This window comes from Martes martes, assembly GCF_963455335.1.
Source record: "Martes martes genome assembly, chromosome: 8".
NCBI lineage: Eukaryota > Metazoa > Chordata > Mammalia > Carnivora > Mustelidae > Martes > Martes martes.
Genome location: NC_137895.1, coordinates 72,022,961 through 72,039,389, shown reverse-complemented (window position 1 = coordinate 72,039,389; position 16,429 = coordinate 72,022,961). Strand labels below are relative to the sequence as shown.

The 16,429-nt window shown below is 37.4% G+C and overlaps 1 protein-coding gene across 2 annotated transcripts in view; it reads right to left on the bottom strand.

The window, feature by feature from the left end:
- Positions 1-16,429, bottom strand: part of GYS2 (glycogen synthase 2) — a 49,696-nt gene that overhangs the window by 14,893 nt on the left and 18,374 nt on the right. For both annotated transcript variants that reach the window (XM_080809951.1, XM_080809952.1), the window contains exons 5-11: positions 12,236-12,380; positions 8,821-8,938; positions 8,539-8,659; positions 6,098-6,204; positions 4,936-4,995; positions 3,742-3,820; positions 2,849-2,962 (exon numbers count right to left, since the gene is read on the bottom strand). In XM_080809951.1, coding sequence (XP_080666077.1) covers positions 2,849-2,962; positions 3,742-3,820; positions 4,936-4,995; positions 6,098-6,204; positions 8,539-8,659; positions 8,821-8,938; positions 12,236-12,380 — 744 coding nt within the window. The remainder of the gene's footprint in view (positions 1-2,848; positions 2,963-3,741; positions 3,821-4,935; positions 4,996-6,097; positions 6,205-8,538; positions 8,660-8,820; positions 8,939-12,235; positions 12,381-16,429) is intronic.

Sequence of the window (16,429 nt, the reverse complement as noted above, 5' to 3'; positions counted from 1 at the left end):
GTTAGGAAATAATGTACTTGTCCATTCCTGAGAAATGGCTTCACTGTTACTGTACTTTAAAACACACACACACATACACACACAGATCAGCAAAGCATACTTTCTTCAGAGCTGCCAATTTCAGGAGACCTTCTAAACTCAGTCCTCCCAAAAATAAAGGAAGCATGAACCACAGTCTGGCTCCATATCCCCTGTTCTGTCTATATTTATTGTACAAATCATGTGCCAGGCACCTGACAGATCATTAGAGGAAGAGCCACAGATTTAAATATAGGTGTGACAAAGTTCTTTAAAACAGAAAGAAACAGGAAAATAATAGGCTTTCTTTCCATTACTATTTCCTTTCCAAGAGAAAAAAAAATTGAGAAGGACTGGTCTAAACTACATGAAAATGAGATCAAATTAGTGCTGATACACTCTGAAAGGAGGTAAGTTTCTGCAGATCCAGTCGTGGGGAAAAATGTGAAGGATGATGCACCCTTGAGAGATATGTCCCTACATTTCCAGGGAAAAATGTATAGCTTGCATATTACAGGATGTGTGCTGGGAGTAAAAATTTTGGAAATGCAGAAACACAAATGAGAAAATAAAAGTCACCCATAATTCTATGGCACAGGGAAATATACACAAATATGTGTGTATCTATGTACGTACGCATGCGTGTGTGGAGAACATGTTTAAAATGGATGGGATAACACCACATGGGACATTTTATAAACAGTTTGTATCGGGTGCCTGGGTGGCTCAGTGGGTTAAACCTCTGCCTTTGGCTCAGGTCATGATCTCAGGGTCCTGGGAATGAGCCCTGCATTGGACTCTCTGCTCAGCAGGGAACTTGCTTCCCCCTCTCTCTCTGCCTGCCTCTCTCCTACTTGTAATCTCTCTCTCTCTCATATATAAATAAAGTCTTTAAAAAAAAAACAGTTTGTATCATTTAGTTCTGTACTAGGAGCTATTGCTATCTACCATCATGAAAATTTCCCCTGCCCTGATTTCTGAGATATTTTTCTCTTCTAATTCTTGCTCCTTTCTTGCACTGACTTTTCCTCCTCTAATCTCCTCTTAAATCTTGAGGCTTTCTTGGGTCCACATTTTTCTCTGCTCATTCAGCCTGGTCTTTCAGCATGGCAGGGTCATCGTTCCCTGGCATCCCCCGCTGCCCCTCCACTGATAGCTCCCTTCATGACTGTCTTATGTTTTCTAAGTACCCATGAAACATCCTAACTTGAAGAATTCACATATAACTCAAACACAATCTACTAAGAACTGAACTCAATTCTTGATGCGATCCTCAAACCACCTCTGATAAAGCCTTTCCTTAGTTTTTAGATAGTACTGACTAAACACTGAAGCCAGAAAGTTATCATCCTTGCCTTCTCCCTCCTTTTCCCTCCCAATGACCTTTGGTTACAAAGTACGATCTTTTCTATATGCAGCTGCCTCTCCCATTATTCTGTCCTCTCTAGCACCTCTGGCATGACCTTTGTAAGGGTCCCTTATCATCTCTCACAGGTTCTGTGGCAGATGGTCCCTAACTTGTCTCCCTCCACCACATCTACTCATGCCTATACCAAATACTAAATGCAGCAGGAGGAATTAATTTACAAATAGACTATTTTTTTCCAAGAGATTTTGCAGGGAAGAATAGAAAAGACCAAAATATTAAAAAACATCGAGAAGACCAGGTTAAGGCAAAGTTTGTTTGCTTTGTAATGTGAGAAAAAAAATTTTTAAAGATTTTATTTATTTATTTGAGAGAGCGAGCATGAAGTGGGGGAGGGTCAGAGGGAGAAGCAGACTCCCCGCTGAGCAGGGAGCCCAATGCAGGACTTGATTCGGGACTTGATCCTGGAACTCCAGGATCATGACATGAGCCAAAGGCAGTCGCTTAACCAACTGAGCCACACGGGTGTCCCTGTAATGTGAGAAAATTTAAGGAATATTGGTAGACCGCAAGGGAAGAAGCTAGTAAACCTACAGTATAAGGGAAGGTTAACAGGGTAAGTTTCCCAAGAATGTCAGAGGGAATGAGATCCCAGAGCAATCCTCAGAACCCAAAGGAAAAGAAATGAGAATAGGTAAAAGATCTTTATTTGAGGGACACTTAAGGAGTTTGTATACTGAATTCTCAGGTCATCTGCTAAAGGTGAAAGAAAGAAGAAAAAGTGGGACCTTTGAAAAGATTGGTAAAAGCTTGTGACAACCTAATCTTAAATACTGCTGAATGGGATTGAGTAGAGATAACCAACTGTCTGTTTATATGTTCACCACTATGCCCACACCTAGCACTGTACCTGAGCATAGTACCCCCTCAGTACACATCCGAGAGACTAAGCTACACAGGAACAGAAATCAGGTCTTATTCATACAACTCACACTGTGCTTAATCATTTAGAAACTCAAGTGTCAAAAGAATGAATAGGTCTATAGAAAATTCCATAAAAATATCACGAGCCACACTCTCTGAAACTGGAAGCTTCTCATATTATCCCCTTAAAGCTGAACTTTATTAAGAAGAAACAAAGACAATTCATTTTCATTTCAGGGATTCACTAAATTCTTAGTGAATCTAAAAAACAATTCTTAGAATATGTTTGTATCATTAAAAATTAAACAATTTTCCTATTCTTACTGTTGATATTGTACAATCTTACAAGTGATACTAAAATAGTCATTATCTTTGATATTTTAATTACCCAAAACAGGAAACAGAATTAATTTTTTTTTAGAAATATCATTTGAAATCTTTCTGGAAGGTATCAAAACAAATACAGGAGTCTTCTGATAAATTCTGAAAAAGTATATTCTAAGTCATTTTGAAGTGCCTTACGTAAACAATTACTTCTACCTTGACTCTGTCTGTGCGGCTGTTGAAAAGTCCGATCCGTCTAATGGTGCTGAGGATGGGATCAGTGGAGTCATCAATCATGTTGTGAGTGGTCACTGGAGGCAAAGACTGTCGCTGAAGTCATAGAGGAAAGAAAATGTCAATTGTGGGAAGAATTAATAAGTGTGACTAATTTCAACAATAGGTCGTTGGCAACATGTCATCCAACCTTTATGCCTTCCATCTTTTGGAGACATTTTAATGATGATGACTAAGTTTTGTGCAGGTTTCAGAAGAAGGCAAAGGCTTGAGGAACTTCCTTTGGGAATTATGAACACATGGTATTTCTGTTTCTCACCTGTAGCCACTACATGAAAGGCCTAGACTTCTTGACCACTCTTAAGACCTGTTTGGAATGAAGGTGTCCTGAAGTTGTGACTCAAGATGAACTCCCTCCCTGGATCCTTCTAGCAGGCCTGTCCTCTGATGGTGCCTGATACCTCACTGTTATGACAAGATGTTGGTGCATGCCTATCTTCCATTTTTACAAAAAGTCCTCTCAGCTGAGAAACATTCACCTTTTCTTGATCATGACTCAAAATGCTATGCTTTTCAAAGATTTTAGGGACTATTTTGTTGTCACTGCAATATACAGTTTTTCAAATGGATGTATTGATTCCAAAGGAATTTTTAAGTGGATACAAGATAAATTCCATGAAATTTTTTAAAAGAGCACCAAAAAGCACCCCAAAAAGAAAATAAGTAAAGTTGTCATTTAGGTAAATGCATAAGAAAGACTTTTCTAGCTCCTGGTTTTATACATTTCCCAAACTAGCCCATTCCAATAAGTTAAAATATTTATCTAAATTGGTTTTAACAATCTTGGGAGAGTTGGACACTCTTTTCTTCATTACCTGAGTTGAGAAGATGGCTCTTTTCATAATTGTTACATCATCTCGATCCAAAATATTGTTCATGTCAGGAATTTCTCCTCTGTGGGGCAAAATAATATTAATAAGAAAAATAAAAATAACTGGCACAAATTCAATGTCTCCATGAGTCAAATGGTGTTCTAAGAACAAATATAAAGCAAACATGGTTTCTTGATGACACTCAAAGACAAATTCCTAGAGCATGAAGAAGTTTGATAAAAAAATAATTTTGGTAGCATAGAAGAAAGTTAAAATTCCTTTTAAAATTTTTTAAATTGTAACTTCTTTTTAAAAAAGATTTTATTTATTTATTTGACAGAGATTGATAGTGAGAACAGGATCACAAGAGGGGGACGTTGCTGGTGTAGTAGGAGAGGAAAAGCAGGCAGGACTCTGGGATCATGACCTGAGCCAAAGGCCAATGCTTAAGGACTGAGCCACCCAGATGTCCCTTAAAACTCATTTTTAAAGCATTAATGTTGACCATCAGGAGGACACTTTCATCATATTTGGCTACTCTTGAGTATGTTCACAAGTGGCCATAACTGTCCATCTATAATTTGATACTTTTACTGGTAAAAGGAAATGATGCATGCCTGCCACAATCAGTCAGGAGACAACCAGCTTTCTCTTCATATTCTAATAAAACCCATATATTTTATATATTATTATTATTTTATAATATATTTTGATTGGATTTAATTACTTAGAATTTTTAATACATTTATATATTTCATTTATTTTATTATGTATTTAAATGTTTATTATTCATTAAGTAAATATAGGTTACTTAACATTACTTAATATTAACAAATGTTTTAACTTAGTATATAAATAAATATAGGTATTTAATATATAAAGTCAATATATATTTTGACTTATAAGTTTCACGAAATCTCCATCAGTTTCACATTGACATATTAACCCCTAATGAGAGTCCCATTGAATTAGAACCTAATTTGCCTATGTGAATATGTTTACATTTGTACAGCCCATTTATAAGTATTTGTCAGATGATGGATAAAACAAAACCCATTCCCATAATATAATACATATTCAAAGGCTAATAATTCCTTTATATTTGGAACAGAAGAAATACATGATAGTGTATAAGTTGTTAAATTTGAATAATGAAGCCCTAACATATTTGAAGTGTTAAGTAGTCTCAGCACCTACCTTAACAATGCATCATAGAGTTTTTTTCCAAAATTTTCCTTCACAGAATGTGCAATGTCCCTGTATGAATTGGAAGATTTATAATTTAAACATTGTTGCAATTTAAAATCTGTTTGCCCTGACCATGCTGATGTTTTGTCAGTGTATCCTTCGAAATTAACAGGTTTCTTTTGTGGAACCTCTTCTACTGTTTTTCCTAGTTGCCAATTTAGCTTGAGTTCAGACCTCCAGAGCTGAGGCAGCAGAATGTCCTGAGCAGCCCACAGAGCTTAACATTTTTTTGCCTGATGATACTCAGGCCAGGGTGAAGGACAGGGTGGGGTAGTGGATGGAAATATAGATGTAACAAGATGGCAAATTCATTGGTGATTGTTGAATGTGGGCTATGGGCATGGAAGGGGTCATTACACTAAATGTCTTTACTTTAGCTTTCACTTTTAAATTTTCACAATAAAATTAAAAATAAATTCAACCTATCTTTAAAGATTTCTACAGTTTTTAATCCTTCCATGGTGGCTCATTCCAATGTTTTTATAGTAACACAGTTTGATAGGCACTACATGATCTGACATAGTAGCCTATGAGAAGAGAGCCAAGCAGCACTTGTGCTATAATAATCTTTTTTAAAAGATTTTTTATTTATTCATTTGTGAGAGAGCGAGAGAGCAGAAACAGAGGGGGAGGGTCAGAGGGAGAGGGAGAAGTAGACTCCCTGCTGAGCAGTGACCCCCCCCACCGCCCCACCCAATGTGAAGGGTTGATCCCAGAACCCCAGGATCATGACCTGAACCAACGGCAGAAGCTCAACTGACTGAGCCACCCAGGTACCCTTTGTGCTATAATAATGTTTTTTAAAATATATTTTATTCATTTATTTGACAGAGAGTGAGAGTGAGAGAGGGAACACAAGCACAGGGAGTGGGAGAGAGAGAACCAGGCTTCCTACAGAGGAGGGAGCCGGATGCGGGGCTTGATCCCGGGACCTTGGGACCATGAGCTGAGCCAAAGGCATACGCTTAACAACTGAGCCACCCAGGTGCCCACGTGTTAAAATAATTATATCTTAAAGAAAAAAGTTTAAGGACATATATCAGAAATTACGCATGTTAAAAATATCTGTTGACGCTTATTGCTTGAGAGCATTTACAAGACATGAGATTACCATAGCTGTTTCCGTACTGCTTGGCCTTTCAGCGTTTCCACATTGAAATTATTTGTTTTGGCAGGCATGATGAAAAACACCACCACTGTGACATCACTTTTATGCATCTAGTGGGGGATTAGGAAACACAACAAGTCAACTACCAAAGGTAAAAGAAAACGTCAACAGATGGACCTTAAACTTATAAAAAAAAAATAGTGTTTTAAATTATCTTTAAATAAAAACAATACTTATTTATGATTCACAGAGAAATTAAACCCACCTTCCTGAAGCTTTACTCAGAAATATTAATTTAAATCTGGTTTTTAGTCGTGATCTTTTGATTAACAATTTGAAAATTCATACATAAAATATTTTCCTTAAGCAGGTAAAATACATAGCAATAGCTAGTGGTATCACAGCGCTTTTCTGGGGTTAAAAAAAAGGTCACATGAATGTGAGTTAATGTTACAAAGCCAAAATTAGTTCTTTAAAATTTCAGATTGGAAAATTTATGGGGATTTAGTTTTGTTTCGTTCTCTTTTTTCTAGTTTACTCACAATAATTTGCACAAATAGATTACTTACACTTTTCCTTTAAAAGTCTTGTCATAATGCTGCATTTTGTTTTTCTGATCCTAAAGCACAGGAACAAGCATGTGCCTGGCCCCTCTGGTGGCAGGCAGTGCCGGATGCTTTAAAAGCTTAACTTAACCCAAGCCTCATAATAACCGTGCACAACAGCTAGCATGCTCTTCATTTTACTAACTGAAAGAGTGGTGTGAGTGTTTCAATTGTCTGAGTTCCTATAACAAATCATTGGCAAAGGTAAGATTCAAACTGGTGTTTTTTGATTCTATACTGTTTTCTTCTCCTCTTCCCTAGCACATCTCAGAAGGAAATGACATACCCAAACAGCTGTGAGAGTGGAAGCATAAACTCACTTAAAACAGTGGACATATGAATGTTCATGTGTTCTGGAAATGACTGTCTCCTAAGTGTGGGCACCCATACTTTGTGGCCCCCTCAGAGGCCTGACAGTCTATTAAGATAATCTATGGAAGTCAGAGACTAGGAAACTCACTCCAGAGTAGCCAATGTGCTATGAAAAAATAAATATACTATATGAGAGAGAGAATGCTTTCTTTTAATTTCTTCAAGTATTGTAATGATCTTTGATATCTAGAATAGTAATTGGCCTTTGCTTCATACTTAAAGTGACTATTTAATAAATGTATAGAAAAATCGATTCATAATATCCCTAAACATGATATGTGTTTGATATAACTTTGAGTCCATCTATAAAGCTTGTTAAATAGATACATACCAGAAATATTATGGAATAAGATTATTCCAGCCTATTCTAGAATACTCTCTGTGGTCTTCAGTCTTATTTTACAGAGTTGGGTTTTTATTAATGTATTATTTCCTTATTAAGTGGTATCAGTAAATCCTTCAGGATACTTGGTAAGATGTCTGCTCTAAAGCAAAAATAAATCTATGTCCAAGGGAAAAAAAAATAACTGGAGAACAGTACAAGCTCAGGAAAGTTTAGGTTGTCTTGGTATCTCAGTAGGAATGAAATTCTACACTGGTCTCCTATAGCTTACTGTTATTTATTCTATATTTTTACATGATAGGATTAGAATATAAGCCAATAACTTTAATCACTAGCTATTACATGGTACCATTTTGTATAGCTCCTTCTATTGGCACAGGTTTTATTGCTGGCTTCATTGGGAACCTATATTAAGTCCCACCTTCGTGAACAAAAATTGATGGATTCCACATGGAAGTGGGAACCTCTTTTACCCTCCTTGTTTCCATGATGTGGGACATCTCCTGGTTTCATAGTTCAAACTCTTAATCTCAGGGAGGATGTGTGGCTGGTGAGTAGGAAGAGGAATAGCATTTGTGTGTGTTTTCCCTATTGCACAGAAAACAACTGCTTGGTTGCGTGCAGTGTGGTGCAGGTTCCTCTGCAGGCCTTCTTTGGTTGGGGGAACACAGCAATGTGATGAGCTAGCCAGGTCTACCAGCAGGTTCAATATTGGGAAGCCTGTGGGTGTCCCTTAACAAGCCACATCTCCCATTACAGTCTTTATTGGCTTTTAAAATGGTGAATCTTGTTCTCCATTTGCTTGATTTCTTCATATTTACCTCTCAACTGGTTAACTCTTGGGACAGAAGGAATGCTATAATGTCATCTTAAAACAGAACACAATAAGCTCATGGCTCTCTTAAAAAAATACCTGATAACATAGACAGATACAAGAGTGAACAAAGTGGCGATCCCAATATGTAACTTGAAAAGCTGGAGCTGTTCTTAGAAGAAGGTTGTCATTTAAGTATTCACAATCATCTATCTGTTAGAAACTTCTTAAGAAGCCAGAAAGTTCTGTGCTTCCCACAGAAGGAAGTCCTCCTGTAAAAGTATTACACAGTGTTCTATAGTATTCTTACCCTCAGCAGAAAATTTAGCCTGGATAAGGCTTCTAGGAAGATGTCAGCTCCTTTGTTTGAAAACTCATACCTCCCAGCAATGAAAAGGAACAAAGTCTTTTCAAGATCGAAGTCCAGATGACTAAAACAAAACAAAACAGTTTCAAATGAAATAAGGCAACAGCAACAAAATGTACAAACAAATTCTGTTAAAGTTCAAAGGGGGCTGGGAAAGATAAACAATTACTATAACGATTTTGTTTTCTCTATGCCATAGGTTTTTTTAAATAAAGAAGAGCATACCCATAGAAATGACCTCGAACAAAATCTTGGATCCTGGCCTTGTACATGGCATGTAGATTTTGAAACTCATGAACTGCTGAAAATTTCTTAACATTTAAGCCATTTGGAGTAACTACGTCTGGAAAAGCAAAAAAAAAAAAAAAAAATCATCACAAAAATCTTTAGAGAGAGGGTACCGTTGTAGCAAAATAGTGTGCTTTAATATGTTAAATTTAAAAATAAATTAATTAATTAACTAATTTAGATGTTCCTTAACATTTCTAGTTTCTATCATACAACTAAAAATTCATAAAACATCAGAATAAGTCGCTGAAATAGGAAATTAGGGGTGTGTGACCAAAATAACATTAACTAGTACAACAAAACATCTAATTAAAAGCACAAATAATGACTACTATAGTTTTCATTTATTGGTGGCTTACTATTGCTCTAAATGCTCAAAACACTTTAAAATATAATTCATCTAATCCTTACAAGAAGCAATGGGGTAGGTGTTCTTATCTGCATTTTCAGATGCCCAAACAGGCCCAGAGCTGTTAAGGAATCTGTCAGAGAACACAAATACCGGTAGGAGTAGAACCCATGCAGTCTGCCTCCACATGTTGTGTCTCTGGCCATGGTGTGCATGAAGCTACCTCCTAGCATCTTGTTTGGCCAAATGTGTGGGAAATGTTCTATCTGGAAAATTGGAAAGGCAGTCCTTTATTTCTAATTCCCAGAATATTTTACTCAAGCAGGAAGACATTTTTGGTTTTCCAGAATAATCAGCCTGTGACAAGAAAGATAGAGACTCCTCAGGGTACAAGATGCGAACTACCTAGTGACTTGAATACACGGGTTGCTGCAAAAACAAATGAAATTCAAAAAAAGGAGCTATGTCAAAAAAAAAAATTTAACACATGGCAATGGGCATTTTTGCAATGGAGATTTGAGCTAGAATTATAAGTGTGCCATCATTCTGAAGGATATTTTAGAGTTAACAAGCTATCTTTTGAAATGGTTCCAGAAAATCAACCCAGGCTTCCTGGTCATAGCAATAGCAAACTGCCAATTCTTCTGATATTTTACTAAGTCATTGGGCAAATTCTATACTCCACAGCAGAGTCAACTTTAGGTTGCCAAAGTTTCTAGTGAAAACCCTCATGTGAATAATTCCTATAGGACAGTAGACAATCCCCTCTTACAATGTATTTCCCTTTCCATAACATTATATAGTGCTTTGTTCTAGACTCTAGTGTATTGGACAAATATTAGCTTCGTTTTTATAAAATCATATAAAGTAACTTATTTTGCTATCCACATTTTATAGGAGAAGAATCTAACCTATAGAGAGGTTAAGTTATTTGCCCAAGATCAAGTAATTACAAAGTTACAGAGGTAGGATTTAAAACCACGGCAGCCTGGAGGCACCTGGATGGCTCAGTTGGCTAAACTTTGGACTCTTAATTTCCCTCGGGTCTAGAACTCAAGGTCATGAGATCGAGCACTGTGTCGGATTCCATGCTCAGCTCAGAGTTGACTTGAGAGTCTCTCTCTCCTTCTACTGCTCCCCACACCCCATGTACTCTCTCTCTAAAATAAATAAATAAATCTTTAAAATAAATTAAAATAAAACTAAGGCAGTCTGGCTCTGAGGTCTACACCTTTATCCACTGTGACAGTCAGCTGTCTTGTCCAAAAAGATATAGAAGCCAAGAATGTATATTAATATCACTTTATTATGACTTTAATTCCTCTGGAATTTTTCCAGTGTTTCACAAACGAAGTTGTATTTGGCAGCAGGAGGAAGGATAAGATTGTGTGGACATTCGATAAAGGAGCAAATAAAGCTTTCAAAAGAAAGTTTTATTTTAGAATAGAAAAAAAAACAAAGCATTTTGTAAGCACAGAAAAGATACTGTAGACAAAAAACAAGAAGGATGCAAGAAAGAAATAGCATATTGATGGAGTTAACTTCTGTAAGGGGCATGACAGTGAGAATCCAAGTGAACCCTAGGGAGTACTTGGAAAGACAAAGGAGAACATAGAAACTGTATGCTGTCATTATTCAAATTTCTTGGATTATTCTTTTAAAAAAAAATATCTAGCACCTTGAAATACCTCCTCCAGACATCCAACTAGTATCTGGAAAAAAGACAAATAGAGACAAGATCACAAGGATTAAAGAAAGAGGATATATTCATTAGAACTCTTTGGTAGCAAATAACAGACCCAGTGTTAACACTGGGTAACTAGATACTAACACTGGCTTACCTATAATAATGAGGAATTTATTTATGGGATGCTAGAGTGCCTCATGGCAAAGGTTTACCTGGGCTTCAGGAATTAGTTTAAACCATTAGTTTAAATCACTGTGGAGAATCTAGAGCCCTCTCAGTCTGTTTTCGTTTTTCATTGTATTTCATTGTAGTTTTTAGCCTTCTTTTTGATTTTAATTTTAAAAAGATTTTATTTATTTATTTGAGAGAGAAAGAGTGTGTGTGTGTGTGTGTGTGTGTGCACACGTGCATGCGGGGGAGGGGCAGGGGAAGACAGGGAGAGAGAATTTCAAGCAGACTCCCGGCTGAGCAGGGTGCCCCACTGGGAGATTTCACAACACTGAGATCATGACTTGAGCTGAAATTAAGAGTAGGGACCTTTAAAAAAAAAAAAAAAAAAAAGAGTAGGGAACTTAACTGACTGAGCCACCCGGGTGACCCTAGTTTAGACTTCTTTGCATCCCATGCAACATAAAAGAAAAATGAACACTGCCAACAGCTGCAAAGCTGACACACCTATCCTCCAAGAGTGCCTCCCTGGGGACTCATCTGCTTAGCCGCCCCTCCTGTGGGAGCATTCTTATTGGCTGGTTTATGCTGGCTATCTACCTCTGGACCAATCAGCTTTGGCCAGGTGACAGGGTCAGGTTTTTTGAACAGGCCTCTTGGCATTGCAACCTCCGGATGGGTCTGGGGATAGTTCCCAGAAAAGCTTTCAAGGTCTTGGGAGGGGTAAAACAATAGGTTTGTACTAAACAGAACCAATGAAGCAATGTCATAAGATGTAGGACTGGGAGAGTCTCATACAAATTTCTGATATTTTCTGAACTTTCATTTCCTTCAAATAGATAAGTTACCTTGCTTACACACACCAGGTCACTTGTGACAACCGTAGGGCATAGGCCCATTTCTAGGATAGCCCATTTATTCAACAAGCACAGATTGAATACTACTGTGTTCTGGATATAGCTTAGAATTGGTGTTACTACAGAACTACTGACATTGACAATTAAAACGCGTAAAGATTTGGGTAGTAATAGTGAATGCAATTTTTCCTCTATTATTTTATGCTTTTTGTTTGTTTGTTTCAAACAAGACTTTTAGACTCTAATGTCATTTAGGACTGAAAGGCAGGTGACAAACTCAGAGATAATTACCAGGCTTCCTCTTCAGCATATGTTCAGCTTCTATTGCTGTTATTTCCGATACCGTGGTGAACACATGAGCACAATGGACAGAGGCCCGCTCCATGCAATACCGGTGGTAAATCTGCCTTTCCCCAGCCTCTTTGTCTATGTTAAACTGTGAAAGAAAGAAGGAAAAGAAAAGAAAGAAAGAAGAAAAGAAAAAGCAAAAGCACATATACATTTGATATACATTTTCTCATACAATTGACCCTTGACCAACACAGAGTTAGGGGCACTAACCTTCTGTGTAGTCAGAAATCTGCATTTAACTTTTGACTCCCCCAACACTTAACTACTAATAGTCTACTGTTGACCAGAAGACTTACCAATGACAAAAACAGTTGATTGACACATATTTTATATGTTACATGTATTATATACTGTATTTTTATAATAAAGTAAGCTAGAAAAAAGAAAATGCTAGTAAGAAAATCATAAGGAAGAGAAAACATTTACTGGACTGTACAATATTAAAAAAAAAATCCAGGTACAAGTGGACCCACACAGTTCAAACCCATGTTATTCAAGGATCAACTATACTGATCTTTCTATATAGGCAAAACAAAATCATATATTGTTTTTTCTCAATGCTATGTAAAGTCTTAGGACCACAATAAAGTAATGATAACTTTTTATTAAGCCTATTACTAAAATGCACAGCCACTCATGCTTTAAAAAGTATTGTTCAGGGACACCTGGGTGGCTCAGTTGGTCAAGCACCTGCTTTTAGCTTAGGTCATGATCCCAGGGTTCTGGAATCGAGTCCCACATCGTGCTCCCTGCTCAACAGGGAACCTGCTTCTCCCTTTGCCTGCTGCTCCCTTGCTTGTACTCTCTCTCTCTCCCACACTCTCTGGCAGATAAACAAGATCTTTAAAAAAAAAAACTACTGTTCACTTCATTTCTGCTTCTAAACTGCTATTTAATCCCCTAAGTAAAGATTTCTACTTTGCTATTATTACTAGAATTCATAATTTTTTGGTATTTTAATTATATTTACTTACCTTACATCTTATAAATATATATAAATATTGAACTAATTCCTTTCACCATGGTCTTTATCATATTTCCCCCATAAACAAAGAAACAAAACTGACATTAGGCTCAATACTGAAAATAAGGATAATCATTACCACCCCTAATTCACTGAAAAGATATCCAACAAAGAGAAGAGACAAATGTTTTTCTAGGGTTGTATAACTCTCACAACCGTATAATTTCAAGGGGATGTACAGTTACTTTAATTGGATGGTATGTTAGATTATGCAATCATCCTTTATTCTGGGCATCTTAACTTTAAAAAAAAAAAAAAACCTTTAAAAACCAACATACCAAGCACCAAACAATTAATTAAATAGTTGAAAGCAGTTGTGAGCTTTTGCCATTTTGCTCAGTTGCTGAACATTGTTATGTCTCATATAGCTGCAGATGAAACTAACAGTGTTTGAGAGAGAAAAGCATATAAAGTTTTTGGCATTATATTAGCAGGTGCTTTTCATAATGAAGACTATTAGAAGGTCAACACTATGCATTGGGCTCTTTTCTAAGCAAGTATCATATTTAATCCTCATAAACCACTGAGGCTTGTATTTTGTCCTCTACTCATGGAGGGAAAACTGAAGCTTGCAGAGGTTAGGACACCTGCCCAAGACTACATTCTCATTAACTGTCTTAGCAGAGCCCTGAAATGATCCCAAATCAGTCTGACGCCAAGCTTGGGCACTCTCCTGCTTTTATACTCTTTAGACTCCAGCTCGACCAGCAAGTCAGGCCCAACAATGACTGAGCTATATAGAAGAAAGTATTGAAAAAGACTCACTAGATGATTCTAAAGATTGCAATGAAGAAAGTCCTAGAGCATTCTTTCTTGACTGTAATATTTGTAATATTTCTCTGAAAATGTTTGAAGAATGGCTCTATACGGCATCCTTTAATCAGCCGATGTTTTCTGAAAAGCTCTACTTGACTGATGTCTTTTATTCAACAACATCTCTCATCCAACCAACACTTGTTGAGTAATTTATTGTTTCTGTGGCCTTCAAAGAGCTTATAAATTAGTGAGAATACAGGTTAAAGTTAGGCAGAAATGAGTAAGTGCCTGAGGAAGGTGTAGGATCAGAGTGGGACTGATTCTCTCTGGGGAGAATAGAGAAACTTATCTCATACTATGCAAGTGTTTGCATTGTCAGCATCACCTCCGGAGTGTAAGATTTTCAAGGGCAAGGACCATGACTTATTAATCTTTGTACCTCCAAACTGACTGGATGAATAAAATGGCATTTGGACTGGGACATGAAAGTTTAATTTGGGGAAAGTTTATTTGGATTGAAAAATTAGCTGCCCTAAGAAACATGTATATTAAGTCACATAGCATGTGCAGGAAATTACACCTGATGGGACTACAGTATTGGGTATAGGATGTAGGAGACATGATAAGATGACAGACAAGCTAGAAAGTTAGCCTTTGTCTTGTATACAAAGGAAGGCACTGAAAGGGTTCATTTAAACATATGATACAGACAGCCTATGCTTAGGAACACTAACTCTGGAAAAAGTATGAAATGTTTCCTATGTTACGGAGCTTTTATAAAGATGAAAAGAGATAACACACGTCAAATGGTTAGAAAAGCACCTGGCCCCATAACTTTAGCTATCATTACTACCATTGCTGTTGTTATTGTGGAGAGGAATAAGATTTCATATGTGGGATGGCATTTAACATATGGACATCTAGGGATAAGAAGCTGGGGTTTCTAAATGAGAAAAACAAGTATACAGATGTATAAAGGGAGGATAGCAGAGGCCTGGAGAACCCAAGAAAGGTCCCCAGAAAGACAGGCATATGCCTTTTCCTGGTCCTGTAGGGCCCCTTACCTCCCAGGCCTGCCGTATACATGGCCAAACCTATGGTTTACAGCAACCCCAGTATTTATACATATTGTCCACTTTCCCACATGTATATGATAGTCTGTTAAAATCTCTGTGTGGGGGATGCCTTTGGCTCAGGTCAAGATCCCAGGGTCCTGGCTCAGTGGGGAGTCTGCTTCTCCCTCTCCTTCCACCCCTCCCCGCACCGTTCATATGCTCTCTTTCTCTCCTCCAAATGTATAACTAAAATCTTAAAAAAAAAAACAAAAACTATAAAGTCTCTGCCCAGTAATTCCAACATTTAGGACATACCTGGTCCTGGCTATTTTGACAAAGGATCTTACTTTCCTATATTTTCATGTATCTCATTACTTTTTGTTGAATTCAGGAAAATGTGTAGAAAAGAACAAAAAAAAAATGAGGCAAAGTATATATTAGTCAACAAAGCGCAATCCAGTGACAGAGGAGGATTACTCTATGGCCAAAGGTGATGAGCTCAAAACTTGGTCAGATGAAAGAGTTAAACCCATCAAGCAATTGTCTGTGGGCTCTTTCACAGTTTTTTCATCCCTTACATTTCCACCCAGGAAAGCCTGATGCCATCAAGGAAAGAGAGGCCAAAGCATAAGAAAGTCAATGGCCTTTTTTTTTTTTTTTTTTTTTTTTTAGAGCTATAGTTATGTAGCCATGATAGCTGAGGGGGAAAATCAGTCAATGTCTGGACTCATAGAATGAATTTGCAGATATCTTCTTGGAGGGGTGCCTGGGTGGCTCGGTCAGTCAAGGGTCCAACTGTTGGTTTTGGCCCAGGTCAGGATCTCGGTGTTGTGGAACCAAGCCCTGTGTGGAGCCCCACGTAGAGCCCTGCTTTGAGCTCTTCATTAGGCTTCTCACTCAGCAGAGACCTGGCTTCCCCCTGCCCTTCCCCCTGCTCACATGCTCTCTCTCCCACCCAAATAAATAAATAAATAAATAAAAATTTTTTAAAAGTCTCTTCTTGGAGAGTCTCAGAAGATTCATATGCTGGTTGAAAATGCTTGAAATTCTATTTTAGTTAACAAATTTAACTAAGAACTTGAACCAACATCAAAGTCCTGTGAATTGGCTATTCAGAAAACACATTTTCAGTTGACAATTAGTATTTGGGTAAACACTACTCTTTCTACTCTTTCTGTTTTTATAAAGCCGGGTCCTTTCGTTCTTGTTCCTCTTCTTCCCCCAGGTTTATTTGCCTGAGCTCAAGCATACTGCAGCTGATTCTGGGTCTTGCATCAAAGACTAAATTATGACTCATTT